Source organism: Lissotriton vulgaris, chromosome 1_1 (genome assembly GCF_964263255.1).
Source record: "Lissotriton vulgaris chromosome 1_1, aLisVul1.2, whole genome shotgun sequence".
In the NCBI taxonomy this organism is placed as follows: Eukaryota; Metazoa; Chordata; class Amphibia; order Caudata; family Salamandridae; genus Lissotriton; species Lissotriton vulgaris.
This window is the reverse complement of record NC_141685.1, coordinates 1,753,881,348-1,753,906,694: the sequence shown is the minus strand read 5'-3', so window position 1 is coordinate 1,753,906,694 and position 25,347 is coordinate 1,753,881,348. Positions and strand designations below refer to the sequence as shown.

General features: G+C 45.8%; 1 protein-coding gene across 1 annotated transcript in view; it reads left to right on the top strand.

Moving 5' to 3' along the window:
* The window catches only part of XPOT (exportin for tRNA), a 566,463-nt gene that overhangs the window by 385,002 nt on the left and 156,114 nt on the right, over positions 1–25,347 (top strand). The window contains exons 18-19 of the mRNA XM_086919056.1: positions 744–1,029; positions 24,485–24,674. Of these exons, the coding sequence (XP_086775182.1) occupies positions 744–1,029; positions 24,485–24,674 (476 nt within the window). The remainder of the gene's footprint in view (positions 1–743; positions 1,030–24,484; positions 24,675–25,347) is intronic.

The window sequence follows — 25,347 nt, the reverse complement described above, 5'->3', positions numbered from 1 at the left end:
GGTCAGAGGCAGAGACAATTCTACCTGGTTCTGGTGGTTCATATCCTCATAGAACTGCTCCATCGAGAAGTAGTTTACTAGATTTTCTGTGATACTTTTTTGGTTATATGTGCAGTCCAGGTATTCACCATTTATTGAGATGTGTACTCATTGAAACGCTTATAAAGATAAATAGACAAAGAGAAATATTTGGTAGACTGAAGTCTGTGTGTGTGGGATGCATTTGAACACCTATCGAATGGAGAGGACAGTCCAAGAACTGCACTTGTAAATTGCACCGTTTTCTAAAGTTAATTATTGCCTTTTTCAGGTGCCTGAAAAACATTTTAGTGTGACTAGAGTCTCCTCCCTAGTGTTATCAGACCGAGTGTCTGGTAACACTTAGTTGAGCCTTGCATTAACTCCTTGGACGCTCATGACGAGCTCAGCTCGTCATGATGTACACCTCCATACACTCATGACGAGCTGAGCTCGTCATGAACAATGGGGAATCTCAAGTTCCAGCACAGGAGGAAAATAACACTAGCATCGATGGTGTTAAGGGAACACACATTTCCTGTATGTTACAGCTCCATGAATCTCCTTTTGAGCTCTTTGTGAATAGTCATGTTGCTTATTTATATTTTTATGATGGCTTTAAAGCAGGGGTGACACAGTACAATTGTGAATGAATATGAAGTAAGGAGAATATGTTTTGGAGAAGATAAAATATATTTGTTTAATTTTGTTTTTCCTTCATGCAGCCGAACCAGCAAAGCTTTTAGCAATAAACAAACAGTGAAACATTGTGGGTGTTCTGAGGTGTACCTTGACTGCTTACAGACATTTTTGCCAGTTCTCAGCTGCCCCTTACAAAAGGAAGTCCTTCGAGGTGGTGTTAGAACCTTCCTTCATCGCATGATTATCTGCTTGGAGGAAGAAGTTCTTCCATTCATCCCTACTGCATCAGAACACATGCTTAAAGATTGTGAGGCAAAGGATCTTCAAGAGTTTATTCCACTGATAAACCAGATCACAGCTAAATTTAAGGTATGACCATAGTTTTCTTCTAAAACAAAAAAAAAATACTCTTCTCACTGTCTCTTCTTCCGTAGTGCATGTGTGGTGGGCATGTATGTAGAGCTGTTTGATGCTAAACTATTCTTATGCCTTGTACAGTGTTCATAGCTTTGTACCTGATGCTTTATTTGGCACCAATCTTCACTCTTCTGCAAGGATGCATGAGAGCCCACATGCTATCAGTGTGAAGCCCCTCCTCTCCCATCCCAATTCTGCTTTGTCATGAGGGCATTTGTTAATGACAAGCAATCACTGATTTCCTTGGATTCGAGAGAGAAGGTTTTGTGCCTAATTTATTAGTTAGACTTCCAATCAACAAAATCAATCACCCAGTAAAGGTTCGCTCAATATTCCTCCTTTTAAATACACAACCTGATGAATCAGGGCACTTTGGGGTCTGCACGTCACCTACAGGACTTCCTCCCCAAAACCTGCAACTAAAATTAAAGAATATTTTCTTGAAAGCTTAGAAAAACACTTCCCCACAACCTGATCTCCTCTTTCCTCCACTGAGAAGTGTTGATCAGAGCTAGAGGTGGTTCATTCTGCAGGATGCTTGGAATAAATGTTTGCACTCTCGCATACTAGTACTTGATACTCCGTACCCTACTTCTCATCTCTCCAACACTCTACTTGTGTGTGTGCGCGCATATATAAAAAGAATATGTAAATATATGTATGTTCGAGGCATGTGGGCTGCTGAATTCATATCTCAGCATAGATCGCCGCCTAGTGTTGGGTCTGGATGTTTGCTCCTTGTTGTCTTGGAAGAGTCTTCGAAGTATCACGAGATGGGTGACTCCTCCCCTGGACTACAGTGCGCATGGGCATCTTCTCCATCCTCAGATTGTTTTTCTCCGCCATTGGGTTCGGGTGCACTTCGACAACTCCAACTTCGGGACCAAAGTTTTCCAAGATTTAAAGGCCGAAAACCTTCAACTTTCGACTGTATTGTTTCCGCTCGGTATCCCTCAACTCAACAACTCTTTCCATCTATATCTGGTCGTCGACGCGGGCCGTTGAGCCTTTTCGACGCCATGTGGGCCTCCTGCGGATGGAAAGGACCCCGTTCAAAAGATGCCCACAATGTCGATCCAAGTTCCCACATAGCGACAAGCATACAGTATGCAACAGGTGCCTGTCTCCGGAGCACAACAAAGAAAACTGTCCAGCTTGTGCTCAGTTCCGGTCGACGAAAACTATCCGGAACCGAAGAGCTGCCCGACTAGAGATGCAGCGGCAGGCACCAGAACCAGAAAACATTTTCGAGGACGAACATGAACTTCCAGAGGCAGCGGACTCCGACTTAGAGCTAGTCACCGTAGAAGACTAGTCGGACTCCGATGACGAGATTCCACCGGGGCAAACCGTGAGTACCAAAGCCCCTACCCTGCTTCCACCTCCGTCCAAGGCTCCGGTCAAAGCATCGCCCAAATGCCTTAGCCGAGACCGAAACACAGCTTCAAAAGCCCGCCTTCCGGCTCGGCTACGAAGACTACACCTAAGCCTTCCGGTACACCGGTACCGAGCAAAACACTTCCCAAAAAGTCTATCGACTCAAAAAAGGCCACAGAGCCGAGAACGGGCACCGACACCAAGAAAGTCGTCGACCCGAAAAAGAGCGTCAACACAAAAAAGGACGTCGATCCAAAGAAGATCATCGACCCGAAAAAGGTTGTCGATCCTAAAAAGACTGTTGCCCCGAAAAAGGTGGTCGATCCTAAAAAGACTGTCGACCCGAAAAAGGTCGTCGATCCAAAAAAGACTGTCGACCCGAAAAAGGTCGTTGATCCAAAAAAGGGTATCGACCCGAAAAAGGGTATCGACCCGAAGAAAGGCGTCGAGCCGAAGAATACCGACGAGCCGAAGAAGGCAGTGGACGCGAGAAAGGCAATCGAGCCGAAAAAGCACATCGAGCTGAAAAACAGTCGAGCCGAAAAAGACCCTCGAGTCGAACAAGAACGTCGACCCGAAAAACGCAGTTGAGCCGACAAAAGACATAGAGCCAAATACAGCTCTACGGAAACATAAGAACAAGAAAGCGGCCGATCCAAAAATCTTGGCGCCAAAGCCACGGACAGTAGAAGAAGAACTCTTTCATCCTGATCCAGTGAGCCAAGACCAGAATAGACTGTATATAGAACCTGAAACAGGACATATAGCAGTTTACAGTATGAACAAGAGAAGACTGGACACTAAAGCTCCTTCTCCTGTTTCTCCTAAGAAAAAAGACTTTGGGACATCCCCTTCAAGACCTTTTACACCTCCTCCTTTCACTCCTATCATGCCTTATGTTCCATATTCTCCTACACCTCCACATTATGATGAGGGAGAAGACATGGGTGAAGATCCTCAACAGGATTTTATGGACCCTTACGATCAAGGAAACCAAGATGACACATGGGACGATCAGAATGACCCTAATGACCCATATGATACACAACCCATACCCGATCCCTCCACATACCCCACAAAGCCATCTCCTACTGACAACACTGTCGCTTTTAACCAGGTGGAAGACAGAGCAGCTCAGTATCATGGTGTAAACATGCACACTGACCCTATAGAAGAGGGTTTCCTATTTAACACCCTCCCAACATCAGAGAAGACTGTACGTATACTACCTATGTTAAAGGGAGTACTAAAGCATGCACCAGACATCTTTAAAGACCCAGCTAGAGCGCGTGTACTCAATCTAAGAATTGAAAAGAAATATAAACCAGCCCCTACAGACCCCTCTTATATCAAGGCTCAGCTACCACTAGACTCCCTAGTTGGATCTAATGCAAGGAAAAGAGCCTATTCGCAAACAGGTGATGCCCCCCTCCCGACAAGGAGTCAAAGATTTTAGAAGCCTCAGGCAAAAGAGTAGCTTCTCAAGCAGCTAATTCCTGGAGAATTGCCAATACACAAGCTCTCCTAGCACGCTATGACAGAGCACACTATGATGAACTGGAAGGGTTATTACAACACCTACCAGAACCCTAAAAGGCCAAAGCAAATGACCTAATACAGGAAGGGAAATTCATCACCAACGCATCCATAAAATGCGCCTTTGACGTAGCGGATACATCCGCTAGGTCTGTCAACACTAGTGTGTTACTACGCAGGCATGCCTGGCTCCGCATTTCTGGTTTTAAGAATGAAGTGCAATCTACCATACTCAATCAACCGATTAACCAGGATTTCTTGTTTGGCCCTGCAGTTGATACCATCTTAGAAAAGATGAAAAAAGATACCGACACCGCTAAGTCCATGGGTGCACTTCAATTTCAACAGTCTTGAAGCTCTTTTCGTCGCTCCTCTTTTCGAGGCTCCTCTTTTCGAGGCTCAGACAGAGGCAGCACATCCCAGGCCTCTTCCTCATTGAAAAGTACTACACAAAGCACCTTTAATAGAGGCCCCAATAGAGGAGGTTATAGAGGGAACAATAACAAGGGTAGAGGACGTGGTAGTAACACCACCAGAGCCTCCACCTCTAAACAGTGACTTGTTCACACTCCCTCCAGACCATTTAACACCAGTCGGAGGACAATTAACACAATTCCTACCAGTCTGGAACACTATCATGACAGACAGGTGGGTGAGACAAATTATCCAGAATGGCTACTGCTTGGAACTCATTTCTACTCCACCCAACATACCGCCCAAACGCCGTCCAATGTTGTTAGACCCGTCTGCTTCTGAGAGTTCCCTCATCACTATGATTTCTTTTGTTCCCCTGTACCTCCCAAAATTTGTCGCTTTTCTTTGTCTACCAGGACCTTTTGTGTGCTGTTTCATGGGGCTAGATGTTCCTTGACGCCCAGTTGTTTACAAGGTTTTTGGCACCTATTTACAAGGAACCTGTGACATTATAGACTGGGATTGGCAACCTGTATGAATGACCTCAAAATGGTGGCCATCCATTTTCCTCATGTGAGTGACTCCCCTTGGAGCCTCCATGAACCTTGACCTTTCAAGGTTTTGGCGCTCTTTTACTTGGCGTGCATTCCTGACAGGAATTACTTTATTTCCCTCAGGTACACAAAATGGCTGCTCTAGAACCCCAGTATGGTGGCTGTTAGAGACCCAAATACCCCAGAAGTGCCATGTCATTGGCCTAGCCCAAAGAAGGTTCTAGAACCTACTGGCACGAGCCAGCACCTCGGGGCACTGGCTATATAAGGTCCAGTCCCTGGCGGCCATTTTAGATGACCTGAAGACTAGATAGGATAATGTTCCAGATCTAGGTGAAGAAGGAGATTCCAAACTTGACACCAGATTGACACCTGCCCTGTTGACCCCCTGAGGCAGCTGGTAGCGCGGGCAGTAGAGCAAGCAAGAGTCACTGGCGTGGATCCTGACTGGCCTTCCAGTCAGCTGTGTGTGCGGTGACCTCGCGCCTACAGCGCCTGCCCAGCGAGTGCCTCGTCACCCCCAAAAGACTGTGGCCGTTTTCGTGTGCCTTCCCCCCCTCGTGGTGAATTACGACCGACTTGGGTCGCGAGGCGAGAGCAAATTCGCCGCGATCTGTGCCCCTTGTGTGACCGACGCCTCCAGCGAGGAGCTCGGACGTCTCCGAGCTCCACAGGCGTAGAGTGCTTCCTGCGCAGATTGAGGTGAGGTGGTGCGCCGGGGCCGGGAAAGGCCGGCCTACGTTGGGCGGGACTACTGTCTCTGCCCCCCCCCAGTGAATCGGCGGCTGTAGCTGTGGGCGGGAACCATCCCTGTTTGAGGAAGTCGGAGGGAGGTCCGTGGAGCCCCTGAGAACCCGTCGCTGGCGAGAGAAGTGCTGAACCTGACAATCGCTTTTCGATTGCAGCCGATGTGAGGTGGGACCGTCTCTTCAGGTGGGAAGCGCTGTTAAAAAGGAACTGTGAACCGGCATTTACTTGACTGAGCGCGAAGATTGTGTGACCTCTTTGGCAGCCCCGTTTGTCAGTCTAAAGACTTTGAACTGGTGCCGCCTGAGTGCTAGCGGTAACAAAGCCCCTAGGCGCGCTTAGACCCCACTGGCAAACAGAGAACTCAACCCGGTGGCAGCCGAGTGTAAACGAAGTGCTCACTGTGTTTCCTTGCTTTGTAGATATATGCGCTTATCCCCCGAGTGATTCTCAAAGAGTCCCAACACCCTCTTGTGCCCAGAGAAGCCTGTATTCGTTAGCAGTGAAGTCTTCATAAACTGTAAGAGTAATCTTTCTATCCTGAAACGTATTGCAAGTCAATGTTCCTGACATATTTAATTGGTGGCAGCGATACCAGAATGAACATGTGTTTGTTTATTTAAATGAACCAGTATTTATTCTGCTGAACAAAAGTGATATTTATTCTATTTATTGATGATACTTATTCCTGATATTTATTCTATTTATTGATGATATTTATTCCTGATATTTATTCTATTTATTGATGATACCTATTCCTGATATTTATTCTATTTATTTATGATATTTATTCCTGATATATTTACTGTATTCAACCCGGAATCAAAACCCAGCAAATTGTGGCCAAAAGAAATATGTATGTACTTTCCTAACTGATCCCCATTCAAACAGAGAACTTATTACATAAAGGAATCGTATTTTTCTACAACAGTGGTGTGGTGTCCTTATTTTTGGTGGTTGTTCAAGGAGATATTATTGGGTCAAAGCCGGCTTAACACGACAACCTTCACTTGCCTTGACACTTGAGCCAAGCTACCCCCCTTTGTGCTGGGCTTGCCCATCGCAGGTCCAACATAAAATTGGTGCTCAGCGGGTGGGATTACGAGCCGTGCTTGTTTTGGACCCCATAATAATTCCGTGTGCGCCACAGGTACACACCCGGAGTTTTCTCCCAGCGGCCCTCCAATCCAATATTTAGTTTTTTCCAAATTCTCTTCTGGAGGTGGGTGGAGGTGACCCTCAGAGTTCCTATCCTTGTAACCTACTTCGAGGTGGTTGTCCACACTTTTCACTGACAAGATGGAATTCGATATGTCAGAGCTGGAGACCTATACCGTGGCGCAGCTCAAAGAGTTCTGTCAGGAAAGGGGAGTGTTCGTTAGGCGAGGGGCCAAAAGAGAGGAGCTCCGCATTAGTCTGCGAGCCTGGGTGGAGGCGCATCCGGAGGGTATGGTAGAGGAGGAGGAGTCAGACAGGGGTACTGTCGTTGAGAGAGCTGCGGAATGTCCCCTGGGGGTGGGTGAGATGATAATCAGCCCCAAGGTAACCTCACGGGAGGGCAGCAGTGCATCAACAGGAGGGTTGTCAGAGACCGAGTTAGCTGATAGAAGAGAGGAAAGACAATTGAGGTGGGAGTTCGCCAAGCTGGAGATGGAAGGGAAGAGGATGGAACACGAGTTCAAGCTACGAGAAGTCGACCTCAGGGCCCATAACATCACTCCGGAGGGTGTCGAGTCTAAGGAATTTGCCAGGGAGCTCAGGCCTCACTTACCCAAGGACGTGGTCGCTAGCTATACTGTTGGGGATGGCATAGCTAAGTGGCTGGCAGCCTATGAGGTCTCCTTAAGAGCCCATGGGATCCATGAGAAGCATTGGGGTGGTGGATTGTATCGCTACATGCCTCCAACAGGTAGGGATGCCCTATTGGCCCCAGACCGGGAGGATCAGGTAGACTACCCCGCCATGAAGGTGGCGCTCATCAGAAAGTTTGGGTTGTCCCCCGAGAAATACCGGCAGAGGTTTAGGGGCAGCCATAAACTGAGCTCACAGAATTGGGTTGACTTCCTGGATTATGCCAAGAAAGCCCTGGATGGGTGGGTACAAGGTAGTGAGGTGGAAGACTATCAAGGGTTGTACAATCTCATACTCAAGGAACATCTACTCGAGAAATGTCTTCCCGAGCTGAGGCAGCACCTGGTAGACCGCAAACTTACTTGCCCCCGTAAGCTTGCTGAGAAGGCGGACATTTGGGTAAGTACTCGAGTGTCCACGAAGGGGACGGGAGGAGATTCTCAGAAGTCCGGACAGGGCGCTCCCCAGAAGAAAGAGGGGGGAGATAATAAGAAACAGGAGTTCTCCAAAGGCCCCCAAAATAACTTTAAGGGGAAAAGTTTCTTCTCCAACTCTAAGGCTAGCCCGCAAAAGAACCCTAATCCTGGCCAGAGTCAGCAGCCAAGGGTTGTCCATTGCTTTGAGTGCGGTGGTATTGGACATTATAAGGGAGACGCGAAATGCCCAAAGAGACCACCCCCTCCCACTGGAGGAAAGGCCCCGGGAGTTGCTAGTGTAGCGCTCGGGGAGGAGATGCCCTTAGTTAAGGGGAGGAAATGGGCGGGTGTCCCTGGGTGATCGGGAGATGGTTCCAAAGATCCAGGTGCCCCCAAATACTACCAAGTATGGGCAATGGGTCACCATCAATGGCCATAGAGGGGAAGCTCTGAGAGATACAGGAGCCAGTATGACTATAGTCAGGAGTCATCTGGTGTCCTCAGAGCAGGTGATTCCAGGCGTACTTCATCCAGCCGCAATGGATGACGGCAGAATGAGCCACTATCCCGTGGCTGAGGTTCCCTTTGAGTGGGGAGGGGTTGCAGGTTCACTTCGAGTTGCCGTAAGCCCCGCCGTGCCAGTCGATTGTCTGCTGGGCAATGATATGGAGCACAAAGCTTGGAAGGAGGTGGAATACCGGACTCATTCTGAGATGCTGGGTACACCTGATTGGGCCTGTGTGAGTACCAGGTCGGCGGCTGCTCGGGAGGAGAAGTCGCATGGGTTGGAGCCTGGAACAATGGCTTACCCAGCTGCCGATGAGGGAGCATCTCGAGGACAGGAAGAGCCTGCCTCGATGTCCGTGCCCCGTGAGACGGATAGGCCATCGGAGGAGATGGACCTGGAGTCCGTGGAGGAGGACATGGTTCCGTTGGAGGATCTGCCTATCCCCGCTGAGTGGCGAGTGGAGGGAGGACCATCCAGGGAGGAACTGAGCAAGGGGCAGAGGGAATGTCCCACCCTCGAGGGTCTGAGGCAACAGGCTGAAGCCCAGGCAGCAGGTAACGAGTCTGGGAACTATCGTGTTTACTGGGAGGATGGTCTCCTCTACAGTGAGCCCAGGGCGCCAGTGCACGGACTGTCACGGGCCCTGGTAGTCCCACAGTGTTACCGAGCCTTCCTATTAGAGTTGGCTCACGAGATTATCTTGGCAGGACACCTGGGACAGGACAAGACCTTTGCACGGCTTGTCCCCCACTTTTATTGGCCTCGAATGAGGGTGGCGTCCGATACATACTGTCGGTCGTGTGCGTCATGCCAAGCCAGTGGGAAAACAGGGATGAAGCTGAAGGCTCCCCTGGAACCACTTCCCATCGTTGGCACCCCCTTTGAAAGGGTGGGCATCGACATTGCTGGGCCCTTAGATCCGCTGACAACCTCCGGTCACAGGTTCATCCTGGTACTGGTGGATCATGCTACAAGGTATCCGGAGGCAATACCTCTGAGAACCATTACTGTACCGGTAGTGGCGAAGGCCCTGATGGGGCTCTTTACCCGAGTGGGATTCCCCAAGGAAGTTGTGTCTGACAGGGGGACCAACTTCATGTCAGCGTACATGCAGGCAATGTGGAAGGAGTGTGGGGTGACCTACAGGTTTACCACTCCTTATCACCCACAGGCAAATGGCCTTGTGGAAAGGTTCAACAAAACCTTAAAGGGTATGATCAGAAGTCTACCCGAAAGCCTGCGGAGGAAATGGGACGTCCTCCTACCCTGTTTGCTCTTTTCTTACAGGGAAGTGCCGCAGAAGGGAGTGGGTTTCAGCCCCTTTGAGCTTTTGTACGGGCACCCTGTACGTGGACCTCACATGCCTGGTGAGGGACTCCTGGGAAAAGTCTCCTCGGAAAGTTCCCCAGGAGGTGGTGAGCTACATGCTGGCCTTCCGGAGCCAAATGGCTAAGTTGTGGAAGCAAGCTTCTGATAACTTGGAAGCCAGCCAGTCTGTGTTGAAAGCGTGGTATGACCACAATGCTCACCCAGTGGAGCTGGAGCCTGGTCAGAAGGTGTGGGTGATGGAGCCTGGAGAGCTGAGTGCGTTCCAGGACCGTTGGACAGGCCCCTATGAGGTGTTGGAGAAGATGGGCAAGGCTACCTACTTGGTGGACGTGAAGACCCCTCGGCACCCACATCGGGTGTTACATGCCAACCGCCTCAAGCCCCACTACGAGAGGCCCGAAGTCATGTTGGTTATGGTGACTGATGGATCAGAGGAAGAGGACACAGAGCCTCTCCCTGACCTTTTTGCTTCTCAAGAAAAGGATGGGTCGGTGGAGGGAGTGAAACTCTTGCCATCCCTGACTCCTGAGCAGCAGGAGGAATGTCGCCAGGTCCTGGGGTCATTCGCTCCTCTGTTCTCCCTTGTCCCGGGTAAGACCCACCTGTGTACCCATGATGTGGACACAGGAGACAGCCCACCTGTGAAGTCCAAGTCTTACCGGCTGTCTAACAAGGTGAAGGCCAGCATTCGAAGTGAAGTAGCTAAGATGCTGGAGCTAGGGGTCATTGAACCTTCAAGTAGCCCTTGGTCTAGCCCGGTGGTTTTGGTGCCCAAAGCTGCTCCACCTGGCGCCACACCAGAATTACGATTCTGTGTGGATTACCGAGGACTAAATTCGGTAACCAAAACGGATGCTCATCCGATCCCACGGGCGGATGAACTGATTGACCGGTTGGGAGCTGCCCAATATCTCACTACCATTGACCTCACTGCAGGGTACTGGCAGATTCCCATGACTGATGGAGCCAAGGAAAGGTCAGCCTTCTCCACACCTGATGGACACTACCAGTTCTGTGTCATGCCCTTTGGGCTCAGGAACGCTCGTGCCACTTTTCAGCGGTTGGTGAACATGATCCTCACCGGGATGGAGTCCTTCTCTGCTGCCTACTTAGATGACATAGCTGTCTTCAGTAGCAGTTGGGAGGATCACTTGCAGCACTTGCAGGCCGTTCTCCAGACCCTGGAAAGGGCTGGCTTGACGATCAAGGCCAGCAAATGTCAGATTGGACAGGGGTCGGTAGTGTACTTAGGTCACTTGGTGGGCAGGGGAAAGGTGCAGCCCCTTCAGGCGAAGATTGTGGCAATCATGGCCTGGAAACCCCCCAAGACCCAGACTGAGGTCCGAGCCTTCCTGGGCCTCACAGGCTACTACAGACGGTTTGTGAAGGGGTATGGCACTATTGTGGCACCCCTTACTGAACTCACGGCCAAGAAGCAACCCAGGAGAGTCATCTGGACGGAGGCTTGTCAGCGAGCCTTCGATACTCTGAAACAAGCATTGTGTAACGCTCCCATCTTGAAGGCTCCAGACTTCACAAAGGAATTCATTGTCCAGACAGATGCATCCGACATTGGCATTGGGGCGGTGTTATCGCAACTCAATGAGGAGGGTCTGGATCAACCCGTGGTCTTTCTGTCACGGAGACTGCTTCCCCGGGAACAGAGGTGGAGTACCATTGAGCGGGAAACCTTTGCGGTGGTCTGGGCACTGAAGAAGCTGCGACCATACTTGTTTGGTTCACACTTCCTGGTTCAGACAGACCACCGACCCCTTCGCTGGCTCATGCAGATGAAGGGGGAAAACCCCAAACTGTTGAGGTGGTCTATCTCCCTACAGGGAATGGACTTTCGGGTGGAGCACCGACCCGGAGTTGACCACGCCAATGCAGACGGTCTCTCCAGGTATTTCCGCCTTAGTGTTGAGAACTCCCAAGGGGTTGGGTAGCTGTCCCCACTTTCAGCTGGGGGGGATGCGTGTTAGACCCGTCTGCTTCTGAGAGTCCCCTCACCACTATGATTTCTTTTGTTCCCCTGTACCTCCCAAAATTTGTCGCTTTTCTTTGTCTACCAGGACCTTTTGTGCGCTGTTTCATGGGGCTAGATGTTCCTTGACGCCCAGTTGTTCACAAGGTTTTTGGCACCTATTTACAAGGAACCTGTGACATTATAGACTGGGATTGGCAACCTGTATGAATGACCTCAAAATGGTGGCCATCCATTTTCCTCATGTGAGTGACTCCCCTTGGAGCCTCCATGAACCTTGACCTTTCAAGGTTTTGGCGCTCTTTTACTTGGCGCGCATTCCTGACAGGAATTACTTTATTTCCCTCAGGTACACAAAATGGCTGCTCTAGAACCCCAGTATGGTGGCTGTTAGAGACCCAAATACCCCAGAAGTGCCATGTCATTGGCCTAGCCCAAAGAAGGTTCTAGAACCTACTGGCACGAGCCAGCACCTCAGGGCACTGGCTATATAAGGTCCAGTCCCTGGCGGCCATTTTAGATGACCGGAAGACTAGATAGGATAATGATGTTCCAGATCTAGGTGAAGAAGGAGATTCCAGACTTGACACCAGATTGACACCTGCCCTGTTGACCCCCTGAGGCAGCTGGTAGCGCGGGCAGTAGAGCAAGCAAGAGTCACTGGCGTGGATCCTGACTGGCGTTCCAGTCAGCCGTGTGTGCGGTGACCTCGCGCCTACAGCGCCTGCCCAGCGAGTGCCTCGTCACCCTCAAAAGACTGTGGCCGCTTTCGTGTGCCTTCCCCGCCCCCGCCCCCTGTGGTGAATTACGACGAACTTGGGTCGCGAGGCGAGAGCAGGTTAGCCGCGACCGCGAGCGTCCTCTGTGCCCCTTGTGTGACCGACGCCTCCAGCGAGGAGCTCGGACGTCTCCGAGCTCCACAGGCGTAGAGTGCATCCTGCGCAGATTGAGGTGAGGTGGTGCGCCGGGGCGGGGAAAGGCCGGCCTACGTTGGGCGGGACTACTGTCTTTGCCCCTCCCCAGTGAATCGGCGGCTGTAGCTGTGGGCGGGAACCATCCCTGTTTGAGGAAGTCGGAGGGAGGTCCGTGGAGCCCCTGAGAACCCGTCGCTGGCGAGAAAAGTGCTGAACCTGACTGAATCGCTTTTCGATTGCAGCCGATGTGAGGTGGGCCCGTCTCTTCAGGTGGGAAGCGCTGTTAAAAAGGAACTGTGAACCGGCATTTACTTGACTGAGCGCGAAGATTGTGTGACCTCTTCGGCAGCCCCGTTTGTCAGTCTAAAGACTTTGAACTGGTGCCGCCTGAGTGCTAGCGGTAACAAAGCCCCTAGGCGTGCTTAGACCCCACTGGCAAACAGAGAACTCAATCCGGTGGCAGCCGAGTGTAAACGAAGTGCTCACTGTGTTTCCTTGCTTTGTAGATATATGCGCTTATCCCCCGAGTGATTCTCAAAGAGTCCCAACACCCTCTTGTGCCCAGAGAAGCCTGTATTCGTTAGCAGTGAAGTCTTCATAAACTGTAAGAGTAATCTTTCTATCCTGAAACGTATTGCAAGTCAATGTTCCTGACATATTTAATTGGTGGCAGCGATACCAGAATGAACATGTGTTTGTTTATTGAAATGAACCAGTATTTATTCTGCTGAACAAAAGTGATATTTATTCTATTTATTGATGATACTTATTCCTGATATTTATTCTATTTATTGATGATATTTATTCCTGATATTTATTCTATTTATTGATGATACTTATTCCTGATATTTATTCTATTTATTGATGATATTTGTTCCTGATATATTTACTGTATTCAACCCGGAATCAAAACCCAGCAAATTGTGGCCAAAAGAAATAAGTATGTACTTTCCTAACTGATCCCCATTCAAACAGAGAACTTTTTACATAAAGGAATCGTATTTTTCTACAACAGTGGTGTGGTGTCCTTCTTTTTGGTGGTTGTTCAAGGAGATATTATTGGGTCAAAGCCGGCTTAACACGACAACCTTCACTTGCCTTGACACTTAAGCCAAGCTACCCCCCTTTGTGCTGGGCTTGCCCATCGCAGGTCCAACAAATGTCCAAAGAACACATCACGCTGTTACAACAAGAGGTGCTCTCCATGCTAGAAAAGGGTGCCATAGAGCCAGTCCCTCTTCAACATCAAGGGACAGGAGTATATTCTCTATACTTCGTCATTCCCAAAAAAGACGGATCCCTCAGACCAATATTGGACATAAGACCTCTGAACCAATATATACTATCAGAGCATTTCCATATGATCACTTTACAACAAGTGCTCCCACTACTCCAGCAAGGCGACTTCCTTGCTACATTAGACCTCAAAGATGCATACTTTCACATCCCTAAACATCCAGCTCACAGGAGATACCTCAGGCTCACAATAGAAGGTCAACACTATGAATTCAAAGTTCTCCCCTTTGGGGTAACTACAGCACCAAGGGTTTTTACAAAATGCCTAGCAGTAGTAGCAGCACACCTCAGACGGCAACACATCCATGTGTTCCCCTACCTCGACGATTGGCTCATAAAAGCCAATTCATATGCTCAGTGTGCCAGCCATACCTCACAGACAATCCAGCTACTGCACAGTCTAGGGTTTTCCATTAATTACCCAAAATCACATCTGCAACCCTCCCACATACAACAATATCTGGGAGCGACGGTAGATACCTCAGTGGGGAAGGCATATCCAAATCCAGCCAGGATAGCCAACATACAATCTCTCATTCAAAAATTTCAGACACAGCACTCCCTACCAGCTCGAGTGTTCATGCAGCTTATAAGCATGATGGCCTCCTGCATATTCATCGTACCTCATTCTCGCCTTCGCATGCGTCCCTTACCTAGCACGGCCGTGGAACCAAGCTCAAGGACAATTAAAAGACCTAGTGTTGGTAGGCAGTCGCACTTATAGCTCTCTGCAGTGGTGGAACCCACAAAACCTTTCCAAGGGGCGACTGTTCCAAAAGCCAGTACCACAAGTAGTATTAACAGTGGACGCATCACTGACAGGTTGGGGAGCCCATCTCCTTCAATACACAATCCAAGGTCTCTGGACAGTCAAACAAAAGACACTACATATAAACCACTTACAGTTACTAGCAGTATTTCTAGCGACGAAAGCCTTTCAGAAATACAAGGCTGTGTTAATCCGAACGGACAACATGACAGCCAGGTACTACATCCAAAAACAAGGAGGGACACACTCTGTAGCTATCTCACCTAGCACAAAGCATATGGAAATGGGCGATTCCACAAAATATTTATCTCCTGGCGCAACATCTCCCAGGAATAGACAATCAGATAGCAGATCTACTAAGCAGACACAGTCAACAAGTACACAAATGGTAAATTCACCCTCAAGTACTTCAACCATTCTTCCAAGAGTGGGGACATCCAGAAATAGATGTTTGCCACAAACGAAAACTCAAAATGCCCGTCCTTTGCCGCCAGGTTCCCACACCCGTTGTCACATGGCAATGCAATATGGATGAACTGGTCAGGCAGATTTGCGTACGCTTTTCCACCAACCCCACTGATTCCATTAGTGGCACGCAAACTAAGGCAACAGTCACTCACAATGATCCTGGTTGCTCCCACATGGGCAAGACAGCCATGGTACACAACACTCCTGGAACTCTCTATAGTCCTCCACCAAAGACTGCGCCTTTCGCCACAATTGCTAACACAGAACCATGGAGAAATCAGGCACCCAGATCCCAATCAGATGAACCTAGCGATCTGGCTTCTGAGGTCTTAGATCGGGTATCTTAACTTGCCTCCCGACTGCATGAACATTATCAAGGAAGCAAGGCGTCCCACTACCAGAGCATGCTACGCAGCTAAAGGGAAAGGATTTACAATTTATTGTAATAACAATCAAATCAATCCATTTGATGCCTCCATCCAAAACTTAATTTGTTACCTGCTACATCTTCAGAGATGTAACCTAGCATACTCATCCATAAGGCTACAGCTTGCTGCTATAGCAGCGTATCTTCAAAACAGACAACATGTCTCCCTGTTTAGAATACCACCTATTAAATCTTTTATAGAAGGACTTAAAAGAATTATCCCTTCAAAGCATCCACCTTCTCCAGTCTGGAACCTGAACATAGTACTTACCAGACTCGTGGGACCTCCCTTCGAACCACTTCATTCATGTGAACTACAATTTTTGACATGGAAGGTGGCTTTTTTTAATTGCCATTACCTCCCTCAGACGAGTGAGTGAGCTACAGGCACTAACCATTCAGGAACCTTTCATGCAAATACACCACAATAAAGTAGTACTCCGTACAAACCCTAAATATATGCCAAAAGTTATCTCCACTTTTCACATCAATCAGTCCATAGAATTGCCAGTTTTCTTTCGAAACCCGCAATCAGTAGCTGAAAGAGCTCTACACACACTAGACGTCAAAAGAGTTCTGCTATATTACGTTGACAGAACAAAATCATTCAGAAAGACAAAGCAACTATTTGTTGCCTTTTCACCACAACATAAAGGTAATCCCATTTCCAAGACAGGAATAGCCAGATGGATCGTTAAATGCATTCAAATATGCTATCAAAAAGCAAAGCGCACTTTAACAGTTCCCCCAAGAGCACACTCAACGTGCAAAATGGGGCATCCATGACTTTCCTAGGAAATATTCCCTTAGAAGACATATGTAGGGCAGATACATGGTCTACCATACACACTTTCACTAAACACTACTGTGTTGACGTGCAAGCTAAGCACAAGCTGCTGTAGGCCAAGCTGTCCTTAAAACTCTTTTTAAAACCACTGCAGCTGGTACAGGCGATCACCGCTAGAGGAGAAACTGCTATACAGTCTATGCTAAGCTATGAATTCAGCAGCCCACATACCTCGAACGGAAAATGCTACTTACCAGTATGCATCTGTTCTTGGCATGTAGGGCTGCTGACATTCATATCGCCCACCCTTTCCCCGGTGCCTGTCACAGCTGCAGGGTTACCTTCTTAACATACAATTACATGGTCATCTCTTACTTTTGTATACTCCATCCATGAACAGATGCATACTGGTAAGTTGCATTTTCCATATATATATGTGATCAAGGCTATCTCTAGCCGAAACGCGTCATGGCGGATTGGTGCTGGGCTAACATCTAATAAATCTATTTGCACCACGTTTGGGTCTTGCCTGTTCCTGACTGACGGTGTGGCTTACTGCGCTGCGCTGTACTGCACTGGGAACTACACGTACCTCATATATATATATATATATATATATATATATATATATATATATATATATATATATATATATATATATATATATATATTCACTGAAAAAACCATAGGTTAGAGACCATATATAGTTAGCTGGACATTTTATTGACATAAAACCAATGAAATTCCATATATAGTTAGTTGCACTAACTATATATCGCGCACCCGCAATCCACTGCTGATGATGTCACATATTACATCATTCATGACATGGTCAGTGACATCACTGATGACATCACTGATGACATCTCAAATGACATCACTGATGACATCACTGATGACATCACTGATGACATCTCAAATGACATCATCTAGTGTCTGTGTGTTTTTGTAAAGTTTAAATATGTTTTACATATTGAAGAATGAGTGGATGTATGGAAGACTGAGTGTGTGTGTGGCTGGCTGGGAGGTGTGTGACTCTGTGCATATCAATGTGTACTTGTATCAGTGATTGTATAAGAGAGTAAGTATGTGTTAGTATATGTGTGAAAAGTATGGTGTTCTGTGTTTAACTGTATAGATGAGGAAATCGAAGTGTGATTGATTCTTCACAGGACTGACTAGGTGTATGAGTGCATATGATAGTGTTGTAATAATGAGTGACTGTATGTATGAGTGATTGTATGGGTGAATGAGTGAATGTGTGTGTAGACGTAGGAATCAGTGAGTGCGTATGTAGTAACTGGTATTGGTGTGTCATGATGTCATCAGTGATGTCATCAGTGATGTCATCAGTGATGTCATTTGAGATGTCATCAGTGATGTCATCAGTGATGTCACTGAAGTATGGTGTTCTGTGTTTAACTGTATAGATGAGGAAATGGAAGTGTGATTGATTCTTTACAGGACTGACTAGGTGTGTGAGTAACTCCATGGATGAGTGGCAGTGTGTGAGTGTCTGCATAGGTGTATGAGTGCATATGATAGTGTTGTAATAATGAGTGACTGTATGTATGAGTGATTGTATGGGTGAATGAGTGAATGTGTGTGTAGACGTAGGAATCAGTGAGTGCGTATGTAGTAACTGGTATTGGTGTGTCATGATGTCATCAGTGATGTCATTTGAGATGTCATCAGTGATGTCATCAGTGATGTCATTTGAGATGTCATCAGTGATGTCATCAGTGATGTCACTGACCATGTCATGAATGATGTAATATGTGACATCATCAGCAGTGGATTGCGGGTGCGCGATATATAGTTAGTGCAACTAACTATATATGGAATTTCATTGGTTTTATGTCAATAAAATGTCCAGCTAACTATATATGGTCTCTAACCTATGGTTTTTTCAGTGAATTTTCAAGGTTTTGTAAATGCAAATTCCTAACTATATATGGTCTATAACCTATGGTTTTTTCAGTGAATTTCATTGGTTTTTTAAAAGCTAATATCTATAGCTGTAAAATATATTCTTTATTACGTGACGTATCACGTAGCCACGTGAGACGCCTCATGGCGCGTCGCATAACCGTGACGTATCGGCTCTGCAGCGCAAACAAAACCCGTAACGTAAGCGTGCCGGAGCACGCTTACAGATATATATATATTTTTTAACCTTAATTAGACAAAATCCACACGTGCACATATCTTGAGGCCTTGCAAAGGCACATCAAACAAACAGTCCCTACAATTTTGCCAAGTTTGCTGGAAATCTATTCCCTTAATTTTTTTTTTACTGTTTCTCTTGGTTTTCCCCTTGTTACGCTTACCGGGACGCTACCCGGTACGCGAACCGGACGCTCCAAAAACACAAGATGGCGGACTCCCGTTACGCTGCCGGTTAGCTGCCCGGTTCGCGTACCGGGAAGCGCCTCTACCGCGAAAAATCGCGGGGGACTTTAATATCCCCCTCATCAATCCTAGGGGGTCAGGAGGGGTTTACCTTGCCCCCTTTCCTTCATCTCCCCCTTCTTTTTTCACCACATCTTGTCTCTCGAACCTACCGAGAGACAAGATGGCGTCCGCTCCGGACTGTTTACAATGTTGACAGCTACGCTGCCGGTTAGCTGCCCGGTGAGCTGCCCGGTGAGCTGCCCGGTGAGCTGCCCGGTTCGCGTACCGGGACGCGCCTCTATGGCGTAAAATCGCAAAAAAAAAAATTTAATTATTTTTTGCCCAACGGGGCACTTTAATATCCCCCTCATCAATCCTAGGGGGTCAGGAGTGGTCTACCTTGCCCCCTTTCCTTCATTTCCCCCTTCGTTTTTCACCATATCTTGTCTCTCGATCGTACCGAGAGACAAGATGGCGGCCGCTCCGGACTGTTTAGAATGTTGACAGACACCGGAGAGCCAATCAGCTTCGCTTCGCGAAGTTCCGTTACGCGTCAGGTACGCGAACCGGGGCGCTAACCGGACCGCTGTCACAGATATATATATTTTTTTAAACGTTCATTTCTCAAAATCCACTGGAGCACATATATTGAGACATAGCAAAGGCACGTCGGGCAAACCATATCTACAATTTTGTCAAGTTTCATGTAAATCTATTCAGCCGTTCGAGCTAAAAGTGAGTCCAACCGCCCTATGGAAAAATGAATGGGAAAAACGCGTTTTGGGACCCCCCTTTTTTCTCGGCCCCCCTTGACGAACCCCCCCCCAAATTTTCAGGGGCTGCTCAGAAATAAAATGTGCCATTTTCCTGAAAATTTCAGCCAATTCTGTCCACAAACGCCAAAGTTATTAGACATAGAATTTTCAGAAATCCCATAGAGAAAAAATCCTAACTATATATACCCACTGGCTATCGCCAGTAGGTAATATACATATATAAACATATATAATCTGCATATCTATATAAATATAAATGCATGCATACATATACATATATGCATACATATGCATGTTATTTACATGAAAGTTTTAAAAACACTAATAAAAGCAAAGCTAAAAAGCCACCTCATTACAAACAGAATGGCTTTAACTTAAACGAGGGCGAGATCTATTGCATTTTCAATGCTTGTTTACTTTGGTTCTACCAAGAAGGCATTCAGATGTGTCACACATTTGCCATAAATTCTGAATGTTAGCACTCTAGTTGCTCATTAGATCACTGTAGTAAAGCTAGTGCTCACCAGGGAAGTCTGCTGCTAATCATGGTTTGCAGCCATTTTCCCGCATTTTTTATCCCGCAGACTTTCAGTCCGCATACCATTATCCCGCAAGGTCATTGACCTCGCATACCATTATCCCGCATTGTTTCAAAACGCATGTGCATTTATCGCGCATGCCTTTACAAAGAATTACGTTTTAAAGGCATGTATGGTAAATGCATTTGCGTTGTGAAAACCACGATGACGAGAGAGGTAAGTGGGTTTGTGTTAATTTTTTCGTGGGTTAGTGATTGTGTAGTGTAGTGTAGTGTTGTGTAGTGTAGTGTTGTGTTAGTGTAGTGTAGAGTTGTGGTGGTTGTTTAGTGTAGGGTCATGCTGGGGGTAGTGTTTTAGGGTTTAGGGTTGTGTTGTAGTGTTTGCGTAGTGTAGGGTCATGCTGGGGGTAGTGTTTTAGGGTTTAGGGTAGTGTTGTAGTGTTTGCGTAGTGTAGGGTCATGCTGGGGGTAGTGTTTTAGGGTTTAGGGTTGTGTTGTAGTGTTTGCGTAGTGTAGGGTCATGCTGGGGCTAGTGTTTTAGGGTTTAGGGTAGTGTTGTAGTGTTTGCGTAGTGTAGGGTCATGCTGGGCGTAGTGTTTTAGGGTTTAGGATAGTGTTGTAGTGTTTGCGTAGTGTAGGGTCATGCTGGGGGTAGTGTTTTAGGGTTTTGGGTAGTGTTGTAGTGTTTGCGTAGTGTAGGGTCATGCTGGGGTGTAGTATTTTAGGGTTTAGGGTAGTGTTATAGTGTTTGCGTAGTGTAGGGTCATGCTGGGGGTAGTGTTTTAGGGTTTTGGGTAGTGTTGTAGTGTTTGCGTAGTGTAGGGTCATGCTGGGGGTAGTGTTTTAGGGTTTTGGGTAGTGTTGTAGTGTTTGCGTAGTGTAGGGTCATGCTGGGGTGTAGTGTTTTAGGGGTTTGGGTAGTGTTGTAGTGTTTGCGTAGTGTAGGGTCATGCTGGGGGTAGTGTTTTAGGGTTTTGGGTAGTGTTGTAGTGTTTGCGTAGTGTAGGGTCATGCTGGGGGTTGTGTTTTAGGGTTTTGGGTAGTGTTGTAGTGTTTGCGTAGTGTAGGGTCATGCTGGGGGGTAGTGTTTTAGGGTTTTGGGTAGTGTTGTAGTGTTTGCGTAGTGTAGGGTCATGCTGGGGGTAGTGTTTTAGGGTTTTGGGTAGTGTTGTAATGTTTGCGTAGTGTAGGGTCATGCTGGGGGTAGTGTTTTAGGGTTTTGGGTAGTGTTGTAGTGTTTGCGTAGTGTAGGGTCATGCTGGGGGTAGTGTTTTAGGGTTTAGGGTAGTGTTGTAGTGTTTGCGTAGTGTAGGGTCATGCTGGGGGTAGTGTTTTAGGGTTTAGGGTAGTGTTGTAGTGTTTGCGTAGCGTAGGGTCATGCTGGGGGTAGTGTTTTAGGGTTTAGGGTAGTGTTGTAGTGTTTGCGTAGTGTAGGGTCATGCTGGGGGGTAGTGTTTTAGGGTTTTGGGTAGTGTTGTAGTGTTTGCGTAGCGTAGGGTCATGCTGGGGGTAGTGTTTTAGGGTTTACGGTAGTGTTGTAGTGTTTGCGTAGTGTAGGGTCATGCTGGGGGTAGTGTTTTAGGGTTTAGGGTTGTGTTGTAGTGTTTGCGTAGTGTAGGGTCATGCTGGGGGTAGTGTTTTAGGGTTGTGTTGTAGTGTTTGTGTAGTGTAGGGTCATGCTGGGGGTAGGGTTTTAGGGTTTAGGGTAGTGTTGTAGTGTTTGGGTAGTGTAGGGTCATGCTGGGGTGTAGTGTTTTAGGGTTTTGGGTAGTGTTGTAGTGTTTGCGTAGTGTAGGGTCATGCTGGGGGTAGTGTTTTAGGGTTTAGGGTAGTGTTGTAGTGTTTGTGTAGTGTAGGGTCATGCTGGGGGTAGTGTTTTAGGGTTTAGGGTAGTGTTGTACTGTTTGTGTAGTGTAGGGTCATGCTGGGGGTAGTGTTTTAGGGTTTAGGGTAGTTTAGTTGTTTAGTGTATGCTAAAGGCATATTCGTTCTAAAAGTTTTCGTTATTTTAATTTGCGTCCTAATAGTACATGCAGGATTTCGTCATATATTCGCTAATCATACTTTCTATGGCAAAATGAACCCCCTCATTTTGTTCCTTTTTAAATTAAATGTTTTAAGAGTTACCACTTTATTCCAATCAAGATGGCTTCAGGTGTGCCATACCTTTGTAATAAATAGGACTGTTAGCACTCTAGTTGTTCTTTAGAACACTCTGGGACATTCTGTCATTGGGCTATAGTTGGGCTACATCTGGCTGATATTTGGGCTACATTTGTTTTTTTTGTCTCTGGTGGCCATCTTTGGGCTACATTGGGCTACATTGGGCTACATTTGGGCTCCAACATATATATAGCCCAATGTAGCCCAATATATATTTTTCAAAGTTAATTTTTGTAAAAACCACTGGAGCCTATATCTTGAGACATAGCAAAGGCACATCGGGCTACCAGTCCCTACAATTTTGCCAAGTTTGGTGTAAATCCATTCAGCCGTTCAGGCTAAAAGTGAGGCCAACCGCCCTATGGAAAATTGCATGGGAAAAACACGTTTTGGGACCCCCCTTTTTTCTCGGCCCCCCCTTGACGAAACCCCCCCAAATTTTCAGGGGCTGCTCAGAAACAAAATGTTCCATTTTCCTGAAAATTTCAGCCAATTCTGTCCTTAAACGCCAAAGTTATTCGACATAGAATTTTCAAAAATCCCATAGGAAAAAAATCCTAACTATATATACCTACTGGCTATCGCCAGTAGGTAATATATATATATATATATATATATATATATATATATATATATATATATATATATATATAGAGATAGAGAGATATAGATATAGATAGATATATATTCGGTACAATTCCAACCACTTCCAGAAGAGCCCCTGGCGAAGAAGGAAACTCAGGCCTCTGCAGCAAAGTTTTTCAGGCAAGAAATACTTTATTTGTCACCCCTCACGACGACGCGTTTCGGGCTATGCGGCCCTTGATCACATTCAGCTTAAACTGCACCATTTTTTTCTTTATATACATGTGGTGAAAGTGCACACCTGGGTTGCATTACAATAGCATTCACAAGGTCAAATGGCAGTGTAAAAAGACTATATTGACATGATGTGCATAGTATTTCTTCTATACCTGACACCAATACATGCTATAATCGCTATTTAAAATATTTATTTAAAAAAAATTCTTCTAAATGCTTGTGTATTGCACACACATTATTAATTTCATAAATTATAGCGTTTTTTACAAAACTAGTTGTTTAGATACAATAAATTTCTATCTGGATAAATCCATATTGTATCAACGGTACAATGTAACATTACATTACTGCGCTGCGCTTGTGTATTATAAATATAACTGGATAAATCCAGGCAACCAAAGTACTCCGTGAAAGTGCTTAGTGCAAACAATTCCTATAATAAGGACTAATAAGACGGTGCAAAAAACAGTAGTGTGCAAATAGGCATAAAGAAGTGCAGTGCAACATTAAATATAATAAAACCTTGATTAATATTATAAAATACAATATACAAAATTCATAGCAAGCATGTATTATAATTCATCAATAATGAGATACTCCATCTGGGTAAAATATTAAAATTGATAAAATTATTCAAAAATTACCTTATTGCTAAAAACCAGTATATTATAAAAACAATAATCAAGATGAGGTAAGGAAAAGGTACTGACTCACTGTGTGGAAATGCCAATATATAAATGTTATTATAAAATATGTCAGAACAACTGATCGATAACCAAAGTTACTTTGAACAATATGGGCAATGTTATGACCTTACAGAAAAGTATGCATGTCTTCTTTGTTGTTCAATCCCTGAGGCCACTTACTGTCAAACTCTAGTATATATATATATATATATATATATATATATATATATCTATATCGCTGGATGCTGGGGATCACGGTTTGATCCCCCGCACCGGTGGCAGGGGTCTGCCCAGCACCATGTGACCCTGGGCAATAGCTTGCTTAATCTTCCTGCCAGCGCCGGGAAACCTACGGGTAGCTGGGCGCTTTTCAAATACAGAATTATATATATATATATATATATATATATATATATATATATATATATATATATATATATATATATATATATATATATATATATATATATATATATATATATATATATATTGGGAGATTGGATAAAGTGACAAAAACCCATACACCACTGAAATATGTAATGGAACACTTTAATGAAACAACTATAGCTTGCGTTCCCATCATGCACTGCTTTTGAACCTACTTAGTCTGCTTTTAATGCCTTTATGTTGTACCAAATGCATTTTTTCCAGACCCAAGTTTCACCATTTTTGCAACAAGTATTTATGCCGCTTCTTCAAGCCATCTTTGAAGTGTTACTCCGTCCTGCAGAAGAAAATGACCAATCTGCTGCCTTAGAAAAGCAAATGTTGCGGCGCAGTTATTTTGCCTTCCTCCAGACAGTGAGTGGCAGTGGAATGAGTGAAGTTATAGCTAATCAAGGTGAGTGTGAAGTATGTAAAAAGATGCTCAGTTACAGATTTTATTACCAAAGTTATGAGTATATTTGAGTGTAATGATTGCAGTACTTTTATAGTTTGGTTTTGCTAAAAGTGTACCCAGAAATGTGAACTCTTGCAAACCTGTCGTATGAAGAAAACAACGGGATGATTTTTTTAAAACATGGAGGTCATCAAGGGTTTGTTTGTGATGATAAAAAAAAGCTCAGCTTATAACATTCCCTGTTGGGATATACTCAGCCTGACTGAACAGTTTACTCAGTACAGCCTTTGGAAAGTATAAATATATATTGGTATACACAGTTCTTCAAATACCATGCTATCAACATTTGGTCTATATATTAAAACAAATTGCAGAAAATTCACTATAAGAGTAAGCTGCAAAATTCATTGCATTTAATTTTACCATTCTACCAGAAAATGGTATGCAAGTGGTTTCTCACCCATGCCATGATCTTTGTTAATTATTCAGGCTTTGGTGGTGTGATGTTCGTTCGCAACCTTTTTTTTTGATAACGAAGTTTGAGTTTTAATATAACAAAACACTTGGGTTTGACACAAATGGGTACAAATGAGGGACAGCACATGACAGGTTCATAAAGCACTATAAAGGTAGTACATGGATATAAGCTATTACCACATACTTGGTAATACAG